The sequence below is a fragment of the Pongo pygmaeus genome, chromosome 19 (genome assembly GCF_028885625.2).
Source record: "Pongo pygmaeus isolate AG05252 chromosome 19, NHGRI_mPonPyg2-v2.0_pri, whole genome shotgun sequence".
Classification (NCBI taxonomy): domain Eukaryota; kingdom Metazoa; phylum Chordata; class Mammalia; order Primates; family Hominidae; genus Pongo; species Pongo pygmaeus.
In genome coordinates this window covers 63668220-63691522 of record NC_072392.2, presented here as the reverse complement: position 1 = coordinate 63691522, position 23303 = coordinate 63668220, and the positions used below count along the sequence as shown (strand labels likewise).

General features: G+C 33.3%; 1 protein-coding gene across 8 annotated transcripts in view; it reads left to right on the top strand.

Moving 5' to 3' along the window:
* Positions 1 to 23303, top strand: part of STXBP4 (syntaxin binding protein 4) — a 187693-nt gene that overhangs the window by 55437 nt on the left and 108953 nt on the right. For all 8 annotated transcript variants that reach the window (XR_010124586.1, XR_008494944.2, XM_054456389.2 and 5 more), the window contains exons 9-12: positions 6769 to 6865; positions 9765 to 9856; positions 18844 to 18933; positions 22695 to 22760. Coding sequence is in view for 6 of the 8 variants with exons in the window: in XM_054456389.2 (XP_054312364.1) it covers positions 6769 to 6865; positions 9765 to 9856; positions 18844 to 18933; positions 22695 to 22760 (345 nt within the window). In the remaining 2 variants the exon portion in view is untranslated. The remainder of the gene's footprint in view (positions 1 to 6768; positions 6866 to 9764; positions 9857 to 18843; positions 18934 to 22694; positions 22761 to 23303) is intronic.

Sequence of the window (23303 nt, the reverse complement as noted above, 5' to 3'; positions counted from 1 at the left end):
CTTCATCATATTTCTTTCCTCTCTGCTTTAGCAGGCAGCAAAACTTCTGATGGTGGAGGCTTTGACAGCTAGGGTTCCTAAGTGAAAAATACAGAGAAAGAGAAACCAGCTGACTCACATTGGATATGTAACATTAGCAAGGAGAAAATGTACCTTTGTCTTTTCTAGGTTACTAAGACTTTGGGGTTAGAGAAACAATGGTGTAACTAGACCATCCTGACCAATAGATACAAGAATATATCAGCATTATTTCAAAGAATAAATGATAGGAGACAGTCTAAATGTTCATCAATAAAAGAATTGATAAATCCATGGTAGCATGATTATCATCATCACTATATGAGGAATACTATATAGTAAGGAAAATGAAGGAACAAGAGCCTCCTGCATCAGCCCAAATTTCACAATGTCATGTTTTAGTAAGTTATAGATGGCTGGGCGCGGTGGCTCACACCTGTAATCCCAGCACTTTGGGAGGCCGAGGCAGGTGGATCACGAGGTCAGGAGATCGAAACCATCCTGGTTAACACAGTGAAACCCTGTCTCTACTAAAAAAAAAAATACAAAAAATTAGCCAGGTGTGGTGGCGGGCACCTGTAGTCCCAGCTACTCAGGAGGGTGAGGCAGGAGAATGGCGTGAACCCGGGAGGCGGAGCTTGCAGTGAGCCGAGATCTCACCACTGTACTCCAGCCTGGGTGACAGAGCGAGACTCCTTCTCAAAAAAAAAAATTAAATTTAATTTAATTTAATTTAAAAAAAGTAAGTTATAGATATTACTGTTGTCCTTATGAAATAAAACAAAATTATAGGAGAATACTATGAATAATTATATGCCATCTAATTAGGTAACCTAGATGAAATGGAGAAATTCCTAGAAAGATGCAAGCTACCAAGACTAACTCAAGAAGACATCGAAAAACTAAACAGACTATAACAAGTAAAAACATTGAATTAGTAACCAAAAATCTTTGTACAAATAGTACCAGCCCATCTATTTATTTCAGGAATGCAAAGTTGGCTTAATATAAGAAAATCAATATAATACCATGTTAATAGAATAAAGGACAAAACCACCTGATAGTCTTTTTTTATTAAAAGCAGATACTTGATTTTTTTATTCTTTTACGTGATGGTCTCAATAGACACAAGAAAAATATCTGAGAAAACCTAACACCCTTGCATGATAAAAAATACCCAATAAACTAACAATAGAAAGGAATCTCCTAAACCTCAAAAAGGACATTTGTGTAAGCCTACTGCTAACATCATACTTAATGGGAGAAAATTGGATGGTTCCTTCCTAACATCAGGGATAAGACAAGGATGTCTGCTTTGCCACTTCTATTTTATATTGCGCTGGAGGTTTTAGCCAGGATAATTAGACAAGAAAAAGAAATAAAAAGCATCCAGATTGCAGGAAGAATTAAAACTACCTCTATTCCCAGATGATGTGATCTTGTATATAAGAAATCCTAAGGAATCCACCACAATATTATTAGACCTAAAAATGAGTTCAGCAAGTTTACAGAATACAAGATCATATATAAGAAGCAATTGTATTTCTATACACTAACAATGCAGAGTGGAAAATCTTTTACAATAGCATCTAAAAGAATAAAATATTTAGGAATAAATTTAATAAAAGAAGTGCAAGACTTATATACTTAAAACTACAAACCATCATTGAAAGAAATTAAAGAAGACCTAAATAAATGGAAAGACATGTTGTCCTCATGAATCTATGAGCTTAATTATTAAGATGGCAATACTCCCCATGTCGGTATACAGATTTAATGCAATCTTTATCAAAATATCAGCTGGCTATTTTTCAGAAATGGATAAGGTGACCCTAAAAGAAGGATCCATTTGTATGGAAATGTGAAAGACCCAAAATAGCTGAAACAGTCATGAAAAAGAAAACAGTTGTTTTTTTTTTTTCCCCCCAAGATGGTAGATGAGAGCGGTATTAGCATGCCTGTCCTCCTTGGAAAGACAAAATAGTGTATAGATATTCACACTGTGAACCTTTTCCCAAGAAGCAACATAGGAACTTAACAGGAAAATGGAATAAAACCCCGAAACCCTTTGAAAGAAGCAGGAGGCTTCAGCCTACACTATGAGCCAGCCAAAAAACTAAGTCCCAAGAGTGTAAGATGGGTAGAGATACACACCCCCACTGGGGAACCTGGCAGTGTAGCTCACAGGGGAAGGCATTAACCCTACCCAGCACTGGAACTCATATAGGGGGCAGTGGGAAGAGCACAGTGTGCATTTGCAGCCTGTGGACCAAAGGAAGCCGTTCCTGATTCTACATTACAGGGGACTTTGTGGAAGTTGGCCAACTAACCCAGGCAGCAGTTGCAGGTTGACAGAAGCTCCCAACTGAAATTCACAATATAATCTCAAATGCAGATGAACTCCCTTGTCAAGAACAAGGGGGCAAGTGGGAAGTATGCTGTGGCCTCAGGCAGAGGAGCTTGGACACCCTGGCTTTGCAAGTAGACTGGAAAGGGTGTAGCCTGAAAGCCTAGGGTTCCCATCTCTATGTGAAAGGCTTATGACCTGGGGCAGTTTTGATTTTAGCTAGCTGAAATTTAGCTAGGTGCTGCTAGCCAACACTGCAACTGAGAGACCTGCATTGCCGAGTGCATGGGAGCTAGGTGAGGCTTACTGCCACCTGCTACTCCCTACTCCCTGTGTGAACTCTTCTGTGCAGCAGAGGCACCTATGCTCCTACCTAGAACATTACTGCCAGTGGCCAGAGAACCACTCCCCAAACCCCACAGGGGCCACTGCTTGTCCTTCAGGTGGAGTCAGAGCACGGACTTGCCTGACCCAGCTCCCACCTGACTTTGCCCCTCCACCCACTCTGGTAGCTTAACACAAAGGACAGAAACTTGTGGGAACCCTATGGCCCTTCCTATCACCCAAGATACCAGAGTACGTTCCTTGAGTATCATAAGGCAAGCATAAAGGAAGTGAAATAATGGACTTTGGAGACTCAGAAGGGGGATGGTGTGTGGGGCAAGGGATAAAAAACTACATGTTGAATACAGTGAACACTACTCGGGTAAACAGGTAAACTAAAATCTCAGACTTCACCATTAATACAGTTCATCTATGTAATCAGAAACTACTTGTATCCCAAAAGCTATTGAAATAAAAAATTAATAAAAAAAGAAAAAAGTTGAACTCACACTTTCTGATTTGAAATGTGTAGTAAGCCTTACTGTAGAGTGAAAAAAGCAAGTTTTAGAAAACTATCTGTAGCATTTTTATGAAGCTAAAAAACTAGTAAAACAAAATAACATGTTAGGAATACATATGTATGTGATAAAACCATTTTAAAGTAAACAGATGAAGAATGATAAAGAAGAAATCAATAGTTGAGAACTCATTAGTATGGTTACCTCTGGTGAAATACCATATCCATATTGTGATATGAATCCAACAGTATTCACAGTTTTATGCTGCTTAAGTGGATTCATAGGTGTTTTATTGTCCTACTTTAAAACTCATTTTTTTTGCATATATGCTTTTAGTATATACCAAATATTATATAATAAAAAATTCATGGGAATAGTAAATCAAATATATGGTAAGTCTTACCTCTGGGAATAAGTTCAAAAGGGGTTTTTATAATGTTTTGGTTACATTCAAAAACTGAAGTAAATATAGTTGAGTGCTAAGCTTTAAGAAGCAAGATAGTAGATATCTATTACCTTATTATAGTATGTTCTATAACTTCTGTATTAATATTTTATAATTTTTTTTAAAATCCAGATAATTCTTATAGCTGCTGAAGTCATTGGCATAAAGCAAAGAGCACTAGCACTTTGTAGCATTGTGTTCAATAGTGAAAAATTGTGTATAATCTAAATGATTATCAGAAGGAGAATGCTTTAAAAAAAGTTCATTTCAGACAGTGTACAAACATAACAATTTTAAAAAGCATGCAATATTTGTAAAATGTACAGAATAGAAAGGAGTCATATATTGATAATTATTAACACTATATATAGTGTGACAATTTTTGCAAAAAATCCACAATTTTTATAAATTTATAGGTACTGTACTCATAGAAAAAAACCTGAAAAATTAGATACCAATTGTTAATACAGCAATTGTCTTTGGAGCAGTGGTTCTTAAGGGCAGGGCTACAGTTTTTCTTCTTGGGACATTTGGCAATGTCTGGAGACATTTTTGGTTGTCACAGCTGGAAGACAGAAACCAAATTCAAAATCAGTAAAGATACTTCTTAAAACCTCATGTATGAAAATTTAAAACATATTTTAAATAATTTATGAGTCAAAAACATTGCTAATAAACATGTAAACGATGTTTAATTGCACTTGTAATTAGGGGAATTCAAATTAACAAACAGCATACTATTTCAAATACAACATTGACAAAATAAAAGAGTGGAAACAGCAGATGCTGTTAAATCTCAAAAAAAAAAAAGAATGTAGAAAAATAGAAATGCTTATTCACTACTGGTGTGCATAAATTGATGAAGCCAGTTTGGAGAACAATTCAACAATGTCTAATAAAATTGACCATATGTGCCCTATGGCTTAGTACTTCCTTTTCTAGGGATATAATGTAGAGAAATTTTCACACATGTTTACAAAGAGACATGTATAATGTTCTGTAATTAAAAAAAAAAAAGCAGATTGGAGTAGTTATAAAAGCCTGTTAATCAGGGAATGGATGATAAATTACAATAAATTTATACAATGGATTACTATTCACAGTTAAAATAAGTGAACTAGTTTTGGAGACAATATTGAGCAATTATGAAATCATAAAATTGAGAAAAATAAAAATAATTTGTAGAGTTACTCTTTAAGATTATGCTCTTGATGTAAAACCTTAAATGCACAAAATAAGAGTACATATTATTAGGGGATACTTGCTTATGTAGTAAATGTCATTAAATTAAGACTAGGAAGAATACTTGGGATAGTAGTTCCTGCTGAGGAACAATTTATAAAAACTTTTAACCAAATATATAGTTTTATTTATTGAAAATATATACATAAATTTTAAGTACATATCAATGAGTAACTGATGATAGTGAGTATATGGGTGTTCTTTGTGTTATTCTTTTTTGTGTTTATATTTGAAACATTTTTATAACTGAAGAGAAAAAAAATACAGAAGCTAAAAATCATTATGCCATGTTATGCAATGCAAATACTTGACTACTATACAAGATAAGCAGATGATGCTAGACTGAGCTTAAGAATCATTTTTGAAAGAATCTTTCCTGATATTCTTTCACCATTCTTCTTTCATTGTTCCCAAATTGCTCACTTACAAATTAACCATTTGCTTTGTGTATTAATATACCCTATGCATACTTCTATTAAATTACATGTTTTACTTATTTCTTTACAGTTGTTCTCACCCTAGAGACCATAAACTCTTTGGGATGAGAGACTATATTTCATTTATCTATCACCTATGCATAGTTTAGTGGCTGACAAATAGTAGGCACCAAATAAATTATTTGATGAATTAAATACTAAATGATTGAACAAGATTCTAAAGGAGGAAGAAATATGTAAGAGATAATTACCAATACTAAACTTTGCCTACATTTTAGTTTTGATGTGATCGACACTATATATGCTCTTGCCATATCCAATAATAGGACATCCGATCAGTCCCTTTGCGTTAGTTAAGATTAGATTTTGCTATATATAACTGGCGAACTCAAAATAACAGTGGTTTCCTTTAGAAATTTCTTTCACACCGAAAAGAAGCCTGAAAGAAGGTAATCCAGGGCTGCCGTGGAGGTTTCAGAGTGCCAGGGACCATGTTCCAATTATCTTTCTGTTCCACCATCTTTACTGAGGTACCACATGAACCAAAAGAACTGCTCAAATTCCATCAGTCCCTCTTTCTTTCTTTCCTTCCTTCCTTCCTTCCTTTCTTTCTCCCTTACTAATCCGCATGGACAAGAAGTGCTTACCCCGACTTTTGAAAGGAGACTTCCTAGTAGTACTCTATGGCACTTCCCCTTGTATCTCATTGGCTATTTCCTAGTTAGTTGCATGGCTGCATGGAGATGTACAAGGGGCTGGGAAATGTCTTTTAGCTGCATGGCAGTGTTTTCAGCCGAAAATTGTGGTTGGTTCGGTTACTAAGGAGCAAGGAGAGAATGGACATTGGAATACAATTAACAGTCTCTGAATTTTTAATCACTAATGGATACCAAAAGGAGAAAGAGCTTTTCCCTTAAGGGGAAGAATCTGATGAAAGAGAGAAGTAAGTGGCAGAGAAAGCTTTTTAGTTTACTATTTGTGTAAGCCTGCCCCTAACAAGCCAAACATTAGAAGATTTTATGTTGAACCTAATTCCTATCAACTTCAGTTCTGCTCTCAAAGACAAGATGTTAACCAAATATAATTCATGTTTTAGAGTGTCACTTGTAAATCTGATGTAGTAGGATTCTTTTGCCATTTTACTTGTGCCAAATCATATAAACTAAGAAATAGTTTGATTTTTGGTTCTGGGACAATGTCATAAATTTGGTATTAGCCAAAGTGCTAGTCTTGGGGAAAAAATGAGGTAGTAGTAAAATCAGGAAGCTAATCTTTAATAGGCACTTAATCCATAAATAGCTGACTTCCCTTGGATGTTTAATCCTGGTCGACTGTTTCTGGTATTGATTATTTTCCCTGGGTTGTAATGTTTGTAATGAAAAGTTTTATTCTTTGGAGATTCGAAAAATTGCTTTTCATGAGTCCTTTATCTTCCAGGCTCTAAATTATCTTGGTATTCAGCCCACAAAGGAACAACACCAAGCCCTGAGACAGCAAGTACAAGCAGACTCAAAAGGGACAGTGTCTTTTGGAGGTAATATTAGGTTTATTGTGTTGTATTATCACTGAATCATCATTCAAGAGTTATTGTGACACATTTTCATTAAGAGTGTCTGTTCTTTAGAAGGAGAGAATGAAAAGTAAAACTACATCCATTTCAAGTTCCTTAATCAGTACCCCAAGAACTCAGCTAGAATTACTGACCTGGCAGGGTCAGCAGAAAGAAGAATTTCATTAGGACCTTTCAGCTCTAAAATATCATCATTCTGTCATATTCTTTTTATTTTTTATTTATTGCATAAATATTGCTTTAGTAATGACAAAAGAAACAGTACAAAATATGGAAGTTCCAATTTCACTACTGTGAGATTAATTCTAATCCTTTTTCAGCTAATATAATATAGTACATATTTTTATGATGCTACCTAATTAGAGTCGTCCCTTGGTATGGGAGGGGAATTGTTTCCAGGACCCCTGCATATACCCAAATCCAGCCATACTCAATCTTATAGACAGCCTTGCAGAACCCACATGTAGTAAAAGTTTACCCTCCACATATGTGGCTTTTCCAACCCTCAAATACTGTATTTTTTATGCATTTGGTTGAAAAAACTTGATGTATAAGTGAACCTGTGTAGTTCAAGCCTATGTTGTTCAGGGGTCAACTCTATTCTTATTAAAGATACCATAATGTACCACTTAGTTGTTGTACTATAATATTAAGCCTTTCTACTATTGTGAATTTTCATGGTTTCTCAGTAGCTGATATTACAAATCTGTATTTATCAACATTGTGAATGTAGCTGTTTTTCTTTCTTTTCTTAAGCCAAATCCTCACAAATGATTTGGACTTTTGATACATGTTGATAAATTGTTTTTCAGAGATATTTTGCACATATATTTGTTCTACCACCAGTAATGTTTGAATGTAATACTTTTTGTCTTCTTGTCACTATTAAGTATTTAATTTTTTCTTGTATAATAGACGTAACATTGTATCATTTATAAAGCATCTGTATTGCTGAAAAAAAATGACCTTTTGGTTTTTAAGTGATGAAAAAAAGATATTTTTCATCCCATCTCCACTTGAAAATCATCCCAAAATAATAATGAAAACAAGAAACAGAAAAACACATACAAGTAAAACCACAATACCTAAGGACAGAAAAATGGGTGAGAAAAGTAAACAAATTTGTGAGCAGAGGCAGGTAAAGCCCAAGTGTGTGAAGACAGAGGAAAATCACAATGAGGAACAAGTTGATTTGACCCTAAAATGATTTAGGAATTGAAGACATCAAGTACTTCTGGAGACTGAGTTTTTAGGCAGGTTATTAAAACAAGATTGTTGGAAATCTTTATAAGGAGAATTATGCATGCTCTTCTCTGCCGTTTCTCAAGTAGTCCGGCATCTACCACTGTACACCTCCAGGGGAAAAGAAGTATATTCCTTTGAGAAATTAAACCAGAGATTGTGGACCTATAGTTGCCAGCAGCAAGGGAGTTTGTGGAGTATATAGTGAGTCATCACTCGTAATATGCACCCAGATTGCTCAGGGAACTTTGCTGCCATGTTTATTACTATAGGCAGAAGACTATAGTATTCTGTCTGAAGAAGCTGAACAAAAATGTCAGCTGGCCACCAGATTGCCCTGTAGTGAAAGCTGCCAGTTGACAAAGCAAGTTACACACACAAAATTTCCAACCAACTTTTTTAGTGCCCGATTCTTAAATATGAACTCATAGTCAAGAGTCACCAGAGATTTGGAGAAATCCTCCAACATATAGAACCCCAAACTATCAGACAAACAGAAAAAAGGAACTCAGAAAAAAAGAAATAAAGAAGCACAGAAGAGAATTTCAGGTAGGAGGCCAGGTGCAGTGACTCATACCTGTAATCCCAGCACTTTAGGAGGCCAAAGTGGGTGGGTCACCTGAGGTGAGGAGTTCAAGACCAGCCTGGCCAATAGGGTGGAACCCCGTTTCTGCTAAAAATACAAAAATCAGCTGGGCATGGTGGTGCACGCCTGTAATATCAGCTACTCAGGAGGCTGAGGCAGGAGAATCGCTTGAACCTGGGCAGTGGAGGTTGCAGTGAGCCAAGATCGTGCCACTGCACTCCAGCCTGGGTGACAGAATGAGGCTTCGTCTCAAAAAATAAATAAATTAATTAATTAATTAATTCAGGTAATCTCTCATAACATCTTTAAAAAGAAAAGTGAAGGTAATGCAACCATGAAATAAAGTAGGATATTGTAAAACAGGAACAATCAGAGAACATTTAAAAGGATCCTTGGAAATTAAAAATACAGTAGCCAAAGTGGAAAATATTTGAGGATACATAGATGAGTAAGTTACTCTCCATGTCAGAAGAAGCCTATGAACTGCTCTTTTTCCCTTTACCACGTGGCCTTGGACAGTTGAAGGCATTTAACCTGTCTCAGCCTCAATTTTTTTCATCTGTAAAATGGACAGGATAAGAGGACCTACCTCAGAAGACTGTTGGGAGGATGAAATTGCTAAGCACCGTGCCTGCCATACAGCAGCTGTTACATAAACATTAGCTGCTGCTATTAATAATTGCTATCAAACCTCAGGTTCTTCCAGCTAGAAAAGCCATAAATCATAATATTGTCATATGTTTCAGAAAAAGTTCTACTCATAATACAAGGGTTGAAAAACTATAGGTCCACAATACATATTTGCTTTATTATTATCTTAGCTGAATTATTAATTTTAGCAAAGTTAACTGAAGTTAAGTTCAGACCAATTTGTCTCTTCTTGTTTGAACTTACGTTTACCTATCACTTAAGTCAATACTATTTTAAGATAATTTATGCGGGTTAAATTTGTAACATTAACAACTTCATATAGAATAAAGTAATATTTAGAAGGGGTTAAATGCTATGTTCTTACTTAAATGTGTTCCATTTTAGATTTTGTCCAGGTTGCCAGAAACTTGTTTTGCTTGCAGTTGGATGAAGTAAATGTTGGTGCACATGAAATTTCCAATATATTAGATTCACAGGTAGAGTATGCCCTATAGAATTGCTTTGACATGTATGTCACAAGTCTTGAATGTTATATGTCGTATGTGTAGGCTTTTTTCACTTAAAAATAGAAATAATACATGTTTCTTGCGTAAATATATAAATACAAATCAATTTAAAATCAAAAGTAAAAGTTCATCCTGATATTCATTATCCTATCTCACTAGCCTCTTGTGCTACTCCCACACCTAAGTTTACCAGTATTGACAATTTGATATGTGGAGGATACGTGCTATAACTAGCTAGCTAGACAAACTGACAGATACCATGTATGCATGTGTCCATTCTAATCTGTTTTATCTCTCTATAATATACACACAGAAAAGCACCTATATGATGTGTATATACTATGAAATTTTGTAGCCTAAACCATCCTTATTTAATTAGCATCCAGATCAAGAAACATAATATTAAATAAATACATTACCAGATGCTCTCCTGCCCCCAGGTTCCTTTTTGATTGATAGTAACACCCCTGTACCCCCACAAAAAATTGGGTAACTACTCTTTCACCTTTTAACAATGTAGATTGGTTTGCCTCTTTTTGTGCTTTATGTAAAATGGGATTGTGAAGTCTATTAGCTTCAATCATGTATTCTATAGAAGTTTGACATTTATATTATTGAATATTTTAGTCATTTTCACTGTGGATTTTTGGTAGTTTTATCCTCTTAAGGACCTCCTTCTTAATTTATGTTCTGTATAATTTGTATATTTAATTAAAAAATTCTTTCATTATGCATGGCAAACCACTTGTTTTTGTTCCACCATCATTTATTTAAAAACCCATCTCCGTTTTTGCCATTGATTTGAAAGGCAAACTTTATCATATACTAAATTTCTATCTAGATACACAGATCTGTTTTTATATCTACCATTTGAATGTTTCTTACCTTAAAATCGACTTAGTCTCATGATATAGTTATAACAACTTTTCATTCGTTGATTTTTTTTTTTAGGTTTCCAGTGATTAAAATATTGGATATATAAATATATTTTTTTAAAAGAAACCTGTTATTATACAATTCTTTTAAATGTTATCAGTAGATTTTATACTACAGTATTTTATACCCGTAACCATCTATTTCAAAGAAAATTCATGCATTATCCTTTTATGCTCAAAACTTTATCTTTTCTTTTTCTCTGTTAGCTCTTATTTCTGTTCCATATAGACCTGGAATCTTATCCTGATAACACATAATTGTATGCTTGCGAAATGATCACCTTATCATTTTGCTGCCAAAAAAACTTTAAATGAATTAAAATGATTTGTTTTATTTTCCTAGGTTTATAAGGCTTTACAAATTACAATTTTCTTCTGTATTGAATTATAATTATACTTATTATTGGTACATAATTAATAAAATTAGAAATCTGACATAACTTTTGATCAATTATTTTTATGAACATATTAAAAATATAAATCTATATTTTAATGGGGTGAAAGAATTCTTTTCATGCCAGCTCTGTCCCTTATGAAATTACCATATTTACCTGGGAATTTCTGGACTCTTTATTCTGGTGGTTTCTTGGCTTCATAAGTCTTGATATCTGATAAGATGTTCTCCTGTCTTATTTTTATTTATCTTATTTACTTACTTTTAATTGACAAATAATAATTTTATATATTTATTGTGTACAACATGACTTAGAATATGTATACATTGTGGAATGGCTCAATTGAGCTAATTAACATATGCTTTACCTCAAATAATTTGTCTTTTTTTATAGTGAGAACACTTAAAATCTCTCTTAGCAATTTTCAAAATGCAATACATCGTTATTAACTATAGTCACCATGTTGTACAATATATCTCTTGAACTTTTTTCTTCTGTCTTATGGAAATGTTATGTCCTTTGACATCACTTCAAACTGCCCCCCAGACCTCCTGCCATTCTTTTAAAATATTGCTTTAGCTAATCTTCAGTCTTATCTTGTCCATATGAGTTCCACGAAAAATCTTGCTCTATTGAATTTATAGATTATTTTGGGAAGAATCAACATCTTTATAAATTTAAGTTTCTGTGAACATGTTATGGCTTCTCATGTATTTATATCTTCTTTGATGTCAATATATTTTAGATATTTTTAATTAATTATATTTTAATAATCTAGTTACCTTACACTTTTTGTTGCCATTAAAATTAATGGTATATTTTAAAAATTTGTTTCATTTTAAATTTATTTGGTTTTACATAAAATAAAATTAATTTTTATATATTTACCTTATATTTTACAACCTTGTTATACCCATTTGCTTTTTATTTTCCAGAAAGTCTTCAACATTTTTTGTTCTAATGATACCCTTTTTGAGTTGCTAATAGTCTTATTAACTTATATATTTCTTTATGTTCGTTTCTGTTTTCAGATATACTTTTAAATAAATGATATGGTCAGTCAAGTTCTTTGAATGCTGCTAGAAACCCTAAATTCAAGCAGGAGAATAGATATGTTACATATTTTTAATGACTTTTTCTTTTAGTTCAAGTTTAAAAACAAAAATTGCACTTTTATTTCATGGTTATATTTAGAGCTCTTCTGTTTTCAAGTGATATGCTTTATTGACAGGAAGTTTGAATACTGTTTATTATTAATTACATGATTTCAAATTCCAGAGACACAGAGTATACATGATTAATTTATTGAACAAATAAGTCTGACCGCTCATTTAAAAAATGATGCATGTCACTTTTTTTAATGTTTCAAATCACTTTGTTCTCTTTTGTAAGCAATCTCTTTTACTGCTAAGCTTGTTGCCCATTGCAATCACCCACAGATCTGGTTGTTCTGTAACCCTCAGGAGAGTACCCAGTTATCCCAGAATGAAGCACTGGTTTATCAGAACTAATTTTGTAGCATTTATTCAAAGAGAACTAAAGCTGTATTCAAGGCGCACAGTTTTCATTCTGCTGATTCCGGTGTTGTGTATTAATCTACCTAATGTTGATGGCAGGGAGCATTGTTTTTTACTGCCAAACAGTTCTCAGAGCTGCCATGCTCATTTTTGATGAAGAAGGCAAAGGTGGTTGGGTAGTTTACAACATGCCAATGAAGTGGGCAATTCAGAGTATTTTGTATGAGCAAGCAGATCTTTTTTAGCAGCCGCAAACGGATTGTCATGCTCCGGGTTAGCAATTTATTTCCTCCTTACCAATATAATTTTAGGGCAGATAAGAATGTGTTTATAGTTTGGAAGTTGTTGGGATTAAAAAAAAAAAAGAATGTGTTCAACCTGTGATACTTTGACAGCAAAAGCAAAGTGCTAATGGCAATTGTGCAAGAGTCACTAATTCCGGACATGTCAATAATTCTGACATGTCAATGATTTCCAATTCGTGGCTTCAGATCAAAATGTCGTGCAATAGCATTATATTAATTTTTTATTATATTTTTTTACTTGAGTCCACAATAAGAAAACATATTTTTCACCATACTCACATATATAACTGAAACAAAAGCCCGTCAAAGCATTAGTTACCTTTTCTATGTACATTGCATTCTTATTTAATATTCACTTGTATTTCATTAAAACTTTGGCTTCATGATTCACTAATGGGTGATGTAACAGTTTGAAGAAACATTATAAAAATCACAATTATTGTCATGTGGCTCACCAAAAGCAAACAAAAAATAACTGATTGTTTTGCAGTATAATTCCCTACTTTTTTGAGTTCAAAAGCAGTTTAGTCCCCCATCTGAAGTATGTCAATCAGTCTGTAGTTATAGATGCTGACTGTCTATGAGGGTGGGAAATTCCACTATGGTTACCCCCTCAACCATCTCAGTTTCACAAACAACAGGGCTGGGTCATTCTGTTAGGCATGTATGTCTTTTACTCATGTTTTCTTTTTTTGGCTGATAATGATGGCTTGTCTTTCTTAATTTATTTTTTAAAATATTATTACTTAAATCTAATATATACAGAATAAAGTACAAAAATCTAAAGTGTACAATTTGATGAATTTTTATTATGTGTCTCACATGGAATCATCACTCAAAAGGCTCCCTCAGGCCACCTTCCCAGTCAGCCGCCACTCCCACCTTTACATTGGAACCAATATTTTGATTTATAACAACATAGATTATTTTTGCCTTTTATTGAATTTCATAATAAATAGAATTATAGAATATGTACTCTTTTGTAACTTGCTGCTTTTGCTCATTATTTTATCTGACTCAAAATATCTCTTGAGATGCTATCTTTTAAGTAGGAATTGCTGAGTCTGTATAAAGTCAGTCCTACTTTTGTTTGACAACTTTTGGGTTTGGAGGAATATGACATTTAAAACCAAAAATATAATTATCTTACTGTGAGTCTAATCATCATTGCTACATTAGAAAATTCACACAGTGCTACACCTGCTGCTGGCACAAGGTTATATGCAGAAAGGGCAAGGCTGGAGCCCACATTTAGCAGTATTCTAAACCTAGCAATAGCAGAATATAGTCCATCATAGTATGATTTTACCAGACTAATCAAGTACTGTATCATGAATGGATTATCTTAAAATTATAGAGAGAACACTAAATTCCCTAAAATAGATTTTTCACAGTTTGGGCTCTTGTTAAGTCAATTTAGTGGGCTGCGACTACCATTTTAAACAAGTGAAATAGAACAAAATGGAAAATATCAAAGGGAACTGTATATGATAAAACTGAGTCATGTTTCACTTATACTGGATCGTAGTATGTATCATATTTCTCACCTTGTATCGCAGTAAATACTTTATAGCCACTTCCCTAACGAAAACACGAAATATATATTGAACAACTGCAGTGTGCATGTTTTGTTATGTGCACATGTTATTAAAATAGGTAAAACTTGGCCTACATATTTTAACAAAAAGTCATGTGCCCAGATAATTATAGTAAGAAAAGCTACATAGTGTGGCAAGGCCATAAGAGTAATAAAGCTTAGAACATTCAGAAAAGATTCATAACAGTTGGCATTTCAGTAAATTTTGAGGGATAAATAGGATTTTATGTGCTCAAGAGGTGAGGAGGGAGTGATAAAAGTATTAGCATAAACAAAAAAATTAGAACGTAATGCACACAGAGAGTAGTCTACTTAAAAAAAAAAGATAATTGGGTTCATTCAGGTGACAGAAGTTATGCCTCAAAGGGTAAATGTGAAGTTTAGAAGTCTGTACTTTACTCAGTAGTGAGTGAGGAGCCATTAAGGAAAACAGTTAAATGACAAAAGTGATACTTTAGAAAGAGGAATCTTATGTGTTGGTTATCTAGGAAGGGAATGAAAGTGGTGGTAGGTAGTCTAGATAGAGGACTATAGAAATAATCCAAATAAAGATAATAAAGAACAAAAGTATAGTGAAGCTGGGGAAAATAGAAAGGAAAGAAGTGATAGATCTAGATTACTTACCAAAAACAACAACTACAACAAGTATATCATCAGTAGGACTTGCTGACCCTTTGGACATGAGAACTAAGGAAGAAGAATGAATAAAAAAAAAAAACTCCAAAGTTTTGGCTAGGATAACTAAGAATATGATGGTACAGGTAGCATTTCTAGAAATAGGGAAATAAGGAGAAAGCCTTTTTCAAAGTAGAGACGATGACAGGTTGTGTTTTAGAGAGATTTAAGAAGCTGGCAAGTACAAATAACCAAAGGCCACTGGAAATTAGGAACTAGACACTGGGAAGGAATTTGGGAATATTTTGGAGAGTGATAGTTGAGGCATAATAGTGAATGTGCTCACTCAGAACTTGTAGGGAAAAAGGAGAAAAGGGACAAACTTTGGGGAGCCTCCCAAACCCCTTTTCTCCATTTAAGGAGTAGACATGAAAGTAACTCATTGGGAATAGCCTAAATGTGCAGAAGGGTGGGTGAGATATTAGGATATCACAATCTAAAGAAGATAAAATTTCAAGGAAAAAAAGCCTTCAACAATGTTATATATAACAAAGAAGAAAGTTGGTGGGGGCCATTTTCTTTGTCAAGTAGCAGTTTTATTGGTGAAATTGAAATTAATCATTTTAGAAATATGGGAGTGAGAGGAAAGATGTATAAGCCAGATAAGAAGTGAAAGGAATGAGCAGGGAAATGGAAGGAGAAAAGAAGATACCCAGAAATTTTTAGGTGAATAGGATGGTAAAGTCACACACAATTTTATAAGGAAAGAAGGTAATTGAATAGGTCTCTAATGGAAGGCCTTATCAATAAAATTAGACTGACACTGAAGTTAACTGTTTTGTAACTGTTTCTGTTTAAAATGAATTGAGATTAGGGAATATGGCCAATGGAATAGTAGTTATCCAGAATTGATACAAGTCAAGTAACTTAAAATATGTTGGAGCAGCAACAGTGAAGGGAGAGGTGAAGTCAGACCTAATCAGCACAGTCCAATGACCTATAGTATGTATTTCTTGACATCTCCAGAAGGAGACTCTAGAAAGCAGAGTAGAAATGATTTACAATGTTATTTACCAGCTGTTGCAAAGTTCAGGGGATCCAAGGATCGCAAATGATATTGCGAGAACCAGACAGGAAACAGATGTGGAAGGTTAAGGAATATAAATTTCAGTAGTTACTGATAGATTTTGAAAACACGCATCTGTCTGGAATTGTTGCTGTTAAATAACAACAATTCATTTGCCGCTTCCTTAGCTGAAGTATACTTGAATGGAACTATATAAAAAAGTCATTGAGCACAAAGGGGCTTTTCAAAGAATTCACAAGGAACATCCACGGCCAATTGTCTGGCTGCAAGTTTTTGCTGCACAGTCCAAAATAGCAGTGGGATTATAAAACATTTTATTTAAGTCATGGTTTGTTCTATGACTGTTTAGTCTAGGCTTTGCCTCTCAAAATAGTACCATAGATTCTTTTACACATGCTTTACCTACATGGTGTTAAGTTCAAAAGTTTATTATCACATCCCTAAAATCCCAATCCATAGTTTCTCTTAATAAATTATTCTAGCTCTGGTATCTAAAATTTTATTTAAACTTTTTTTTTTTTTTTTGAGACATGGTCTCACCCTGTCATCAGGCTGGAGTGCAGTGGTGCAATCTTGGCTCACTGCAGCCTTGACCTCCCTACCCACCTCAGTTTCCTGAATAGCTGGAACTACAGGAGTGCCCCGCCATATCTGGCTAATTTTATTTATTTTTTGTAGAGACAAGGTCTCATTATGTTGCCCAGGCTGATCTCAACCTCCTGGACTCAAGCAATCCTCCAGCCTCGGCCTCCCAGTGTGCTGGCATTACAGACCTGGGTCACTGCACCCGGCCTTATTTAAACTTTTGAATCCTGCTTATTTCACTTCTTAGGATGAGAAGATAGAGTAGGCCATATGAATGTTGAGTAGCAACATTGAGTTCTCCAGATTGTGTTTTGTTTACTTTAGTTCCATGAGCTAGTACAAAAATCAATAAATGAAGGCAGCAGGGTGAGGAGGTTGGGGGTTTGTAGTATGGTGAAATTACTGAGGAAACATGACAAGTTATTATACTTTTTTTTTGGCAATTCAAATGTTCATTAGCATATTAAGGCTGTTGGAAGCCATACCGGAAATAAGGTTAATTTTTTCTAAATCATATACCACTACCGCCATCACTACCACTCAATTTTGCTTTTACACAAAGCTTGTTAATATCCTTTGGAACACACTCTGGGAAATATTATTACATTTTAAAATGTGTTCAAAATTAACAATATAGAAATGAAATCTTATGAGTGTGTGTGTTGAATACTTCTGAGAGAGCAGAGTAACAGATATGAAGAATGTAGATCATGTAAATTATGGGCAATGTCCATAGATGCCCAAAAGCTAATGTGACAGACCAAAAAGAACCAGTGATCTTCAGGGAAATAAGTTCTCCCCAAATATGAAGAATAATTCCTACTTCTGTTATTCTAGAGTTTGGAAAGCAAATATGAGTTTATTATATCCATTCCACCATGTTTTTTGTTGAATCTTTAGTAAAAATCAGAGACTATGATTTGTGGGACTCTTGGAATGGCCATTTGTTAGCTGTGAAACCTTAGGCAAGTTATTAACATTTCTGAGCTTGTTTCTTCATCTGTAAAATGGAGACAAGGTGATTGATATTGAATATATACAGTCTTTAGCAATGCATCTGCACATGTAAGTTTCCAATAAGTGGTTGATATTATTAATTATTTTTATTATTTTTTTTCTACTCCACATTCACCTCACCTATCTAAAGGGCCCTGCTTTAAGCCCATGCTTACATAACAACCACTTTCTCCACTTAATCCTTTAAATGATATTTTCTTTAGTTGTTGTAGCTTCCACATAGGAGATGGCTGTAGTTAAACTTGGGTTTTTATCTCTGATTAGACTGTCATTGTTTTTACGTTGTAATTGACGGTCAGAGACATCATGCTAGATGTAAGAGATGTGGTCATCTCTGCATTTTTTTGTTGTTGTTATTCACTTGTGCATAAATTATTAATATTATCTTCAATCTACAATTTCTGTGCAGGAATATTTTTAAGCCACTTGTCTGTTGCATTACATTTCATTTAGTTGAAACCAGATACATAATTGATAAATATACTTTACTAGGCTCATGTAAACCATCTGATTTATAATGTACAGCATTTTGTTAGCCTTAGATACCATGCTATTAGAATGAATGTCTTTAGGGAATAGTTTATGTTGGTAATTCCTGAAGTCTTTTTGACATTATAAACACAGTCTTCGAATTTGGAATTTTAAGGAAAATTATATTGTTAATGATAAAGGTGACAACAAAATCAAAATTCTGTTATAAGTGACAACAATGTAAGGTTAAAATGAATGAAATTGCTTTAATACTTTAATATTCTCTTTTATCTAATCAAATGACTCCAACGTAAGAAACTAAATTTTGTTATTAGAATACAAAAGCCTAAGATTAGTCAAAAAGGATTTTTATGTTACCTCTCATAATTAGCATCTAATGTACAACTTTTCTCTTATATTTTAATGTTGACAGCTTCTTCCTTGTGATTCTTCAGAAGCAGATGAAATGGAAAGACTCAAGCGTGAAAGAGATGATGCCTTGAAAGAAGTAAATACACTTAAGGTAACCTCTAATTTAGTTTCCTTATGTTTTCTTCAGAAAAAAAAGAAAAAGAAAAAAATCGTATATTGGATTCTGAAGTATTGGGGCTTAATTTTATTTTTAATGGAAAAATATTAATATCAAGTAGTAAAAATCAGATTCTTCATTCAGTTGGCCTTTAGAGAATTAATTTTTGGTCTACATATTTATATTTCACAATATCTGTGCAACATTTAGTGTGAACAATGGTTTTTGCTCATGTCTTCTGTTCAGGTTCCTTCTTATCCTTTTTATTCTCTCTCATTGGTGGCCAGGGCAGAATTAGATGAAGAGCCAATAAAGCAAGTTGTGGCAATTTCGGATCCTGTGAGTTCTTTGGGAAATACATTTTTTTTCATGTGCAGGGCTATTCTTAAGGGACATCATGTTTTGCTAACGTAATTTGGAATTAAGACAAAATATTATTTAAGAGAGGAAAAAAGCACACATATCCCAAATATACTATAACATTTTTCTTCTTTTTTTGTTTGTTTGGTTTTTTGATTCTTGTTTTTGTTTTGTGTTTTTGAGACAGGGTCTCACTCTGTTACCCAGGCTGGAGTGCAATACTGCAATCACGTCTCACTGTAGCCTCAACCTCCTGGGTTCAAGCGATTCTCCTACCTCAACCTCCCAAGTAGCTGGGACAACATGTCCATGCCACCATGCTCAGCTAATTTTTTTTTTAATTTTTATTTTTTAGAGATGGTGTCTTACTATTTTGTTCAGACTGGTCTCAAACACCTGGGCTCAAATGACCCACCTGCCTCAGCCTCTCAAAGTGCTGGGATTACAGGTGTGAGCCAACATGTCTGGCCTTGATTCTCTTTATATGGTTTCATTCTGTTTTTAGAAGAATATTACATTTAAATTATATCCTAATTTTTACAGAAAGCTGTATTTTCCAGATCTTCAGGAAAAGCAACATAACTACTTGATTTACCACTAATTCACCATAGGAACATATTTTTAAAATTATTTTATTAAATAAAGTATAGTATATTGATAATTATTTAATTTTTATTAAATAGAAAATCTTTATACCAAAAAGAAAGAAAATTTGTTTTGCTACCTTAGTTTTTATAATTTCAACCTCTAAAGGAAGCCATTGTTGCAAATATATTATTTATCTTTTCATAGATTTTTCTCTACACAGAAAATTATATTTTTAAAAAATAGGCAGGGCATGATGGCTGACACCTGTAATCACAGTACTTTGGGAGGCTGAGGCAAGAGGATTACTTGAGCTCAGGAGTTTAACATCAGCCTGGGCAATATAGCAGGACCCCATCTCTACTATTTAAAACATAAAAACAAAAATAAATAAATATATGTATATGTGGGAACAGGGAATATGTGAGAAATTTCTGTACTTTCCTCTTCAATTTTGCTATGAATCTAAAACTGCTTCAAAAAATAATAAAGCCTTAAAAAAATTTTTTCCAGTATGTGTGTATTTTCACTTCTATGTAAGTCACTTCATCCACACTTTTCTTTTTTTACAACTTGCCTTCCTTTTTTTTTCTCTCTCTCTCTCTTTATAAGAATTATATCTCAGGCAGCTTTTCAGGTTAATATACACAGATCTACCAAATTCTTCTCAATAACTGTCCTATACATTAAATAGTTATTTAGCCAGTTCCCTATTGATGGACATTAGACTATTTCCAGTTTTTAAAATAATTTCATCTTCAGCAGCTTTGTAGATTTATCTTTGGGCATTTGCACAGTATATACACAGAATGAATGTCTGAAAATGTAATTGCTTTATTGAAAGATATAGACACTTAAAATTTTGCATATGTTACCATATTCCCTTTGAAAAGGTTTTCCCAATTTACATTCCTTCCTAAAGTATATGAGCATTTCACTACTATAAGAGTATTTTATATATTTCTTTTCTTACCTTTGAAACCACTATCTTTCCACATTTTTTAGTGCAACAATTGTTTTGCTAGAAAATAAAAATTTAGTTTTAAAAATACATTGACAGTGGTTTCCTTATATTCTCTTAGAAAACTTCCCCAATGTTGGTTACCTTAATAAGATAACTTTTTATGTATTCTTTTATCTCTACCTAAACCATTAGACTTGTGGTTTATCAGAATTCTCAGAGGCTCTCAGATCTTTTTCATTTCCTTATAGTTTATCATTGTTAACTTTAGTGATATATTTGTTTTTATTTTAATATCAATAGTAATTATTAGAATGTTAATTTGAAAGTGTATATGTCATATTAATTTAACATTTCAATAAGACTTCCCTGAGGAGTCATTCAATAAATCAGGATTTACCTTTAAAGTTCATGAAATGTAACTGAATATACCCTGATATGACAAAACCTAAACTCCCTGATAAGCCGGCTACCAGCTAGCTCAGTTGGTTAGAATATGGTGCAAAATTCCAGATAAAACAAATTTTACATGTTATAATTACCTTTACCTCAAAACCTACCTATTGGCTGGCCAGTTAAAGAAGCCATATAAAGTAGTATACAAAGCAATAAATATTTTGTTAAAGGTAATGTTTTTGTTTTCAGTTTTTCTACTTGTATTATACACTCATAAAAAGCAGAGGTTGTTAAATGAATTTAGGTGGTGTCTCATCACTTTTCATTATCCTGTGACATCTCTATTCTTCATGTCTAATATGAGATACAAATAAAAATGAAACCAAGATAATTTTATGTCAATAGCTAATTTTTATCTTGCAAGAGTAATTTTTAAAAGTGCTTTGGGCTTTATTTAAGGAAGGCTTTCTGCAGAATTCACATTGCTACTACTTTGCAAAGGTGAATGGAAAATAGATATATTTTCCATTTACAGATACAAAAAAACTAGGGCACAAAGGGTGAAGGTGACTTGCCAGAACATAAAATCACAGGAGCCCGCAGTCTCTTGGCTCCTGTGGCATAGTCATTAGATTGCTATATTATATTCATTTTCATATACCTTCATTTCACCTCTTAGACAAGAATAAGCTGAAATATACCAGAAAGGATATTGCCTCTTATAAACATTGTAATATTGCCATGAATCTTTACCACTCAATTTAATGTTCGAGCAATTCCTCTGTTCAGGTTTGTATTTAATGGCTCTTAAATTACTCTTAGTATTTCTGATTTGACCAATAAAATGTGGATTTATTTAAGATATAATTAATAAAAATGGACATTGTAGAGTATATGCTTGACTTAATTTCAAATCCAAAGATACTTTATGTGTATGTATAATATTAACCTTAATAACTATTATTTTATGTTTTGTTTACATTAGTCATATCTGCCTTTTCATGGATAATCTTTCAAGAATAAGCTAAAATTAAATTAGGAAATTAAGAGGTGAGCCAGTCTCATCATATGCCCTCTTTTGTATGGTCAAAGACCTTTAATTCTAGTTTATAATAATAATGCTCTTCAATTTGCTATCTCTTTGGCAATGATAGCTTAACCAAAATTGAGTTAATATTTACACATTTGTATTCTTAACTGGCTTCTGTTTGAGCTTATATTTTGAGATTTTGCAAAATTAAGCTAATAAAAAGTATATTTACATCACAATTTACTGTAAATAACTAATTACTTTTAAGTGCCTCATGTAAAGCCAGAAAAATGACTAGGAGCAACATTGTCAGACTGTAGCAATTTGATATTTGGGAATATAAGCCTTGAAACAAGGGACTAAGAAGTCATACTTGTTGATACTTTCATAACAAGTTGTTAACTTGGTGGTTTTTAAATATAGGAAAAATTATTGGAATCAGATAAGCAAAGGAAACAATTGACAGAAGAGCTTCAGAATGTGAAACAAGTAAGTATATGTATTGTGTATATATGTGCTCGTGTGTGTGTGTGTGTGTGTGTGTGAACATATAAGGTATAATTATAAAGCAGTGGTTCATTATAATATCCCAGAGCTTCCTGATACATATTACATAATACAAAATAGCATAGAGCTTAAAAGCAATCACTTTTGGAGGCTGTACCTATGCTAAAGTCTTGCTACTATTGCTCAAAACAATGTTAAAACCTCTTTGACATTGCTTTGAAAAAAAGATATCCATAGACCAAAATAACCAATCTCATTGCTTTTCCATTGCTTTTTCTTTTCTTTCATTTCCCCTTTTTTCTTTTTCTTTTTTATTTTGTTACTCATACTTCATTTTACTAAAGAACAAAAAAGCCATCAAGGCAGAGCATTTTTTACATTTATTTGTTAATAATAAAAAGTAAATATTTATTTTCACTTTGCATTATTCTTCAAAGAATTTGAGGTAGCTTACTATAAAACAAATATATGACAATATCATAAAATGAAGACCCAAATGACAAAATATAAATAAGAGAACATTGT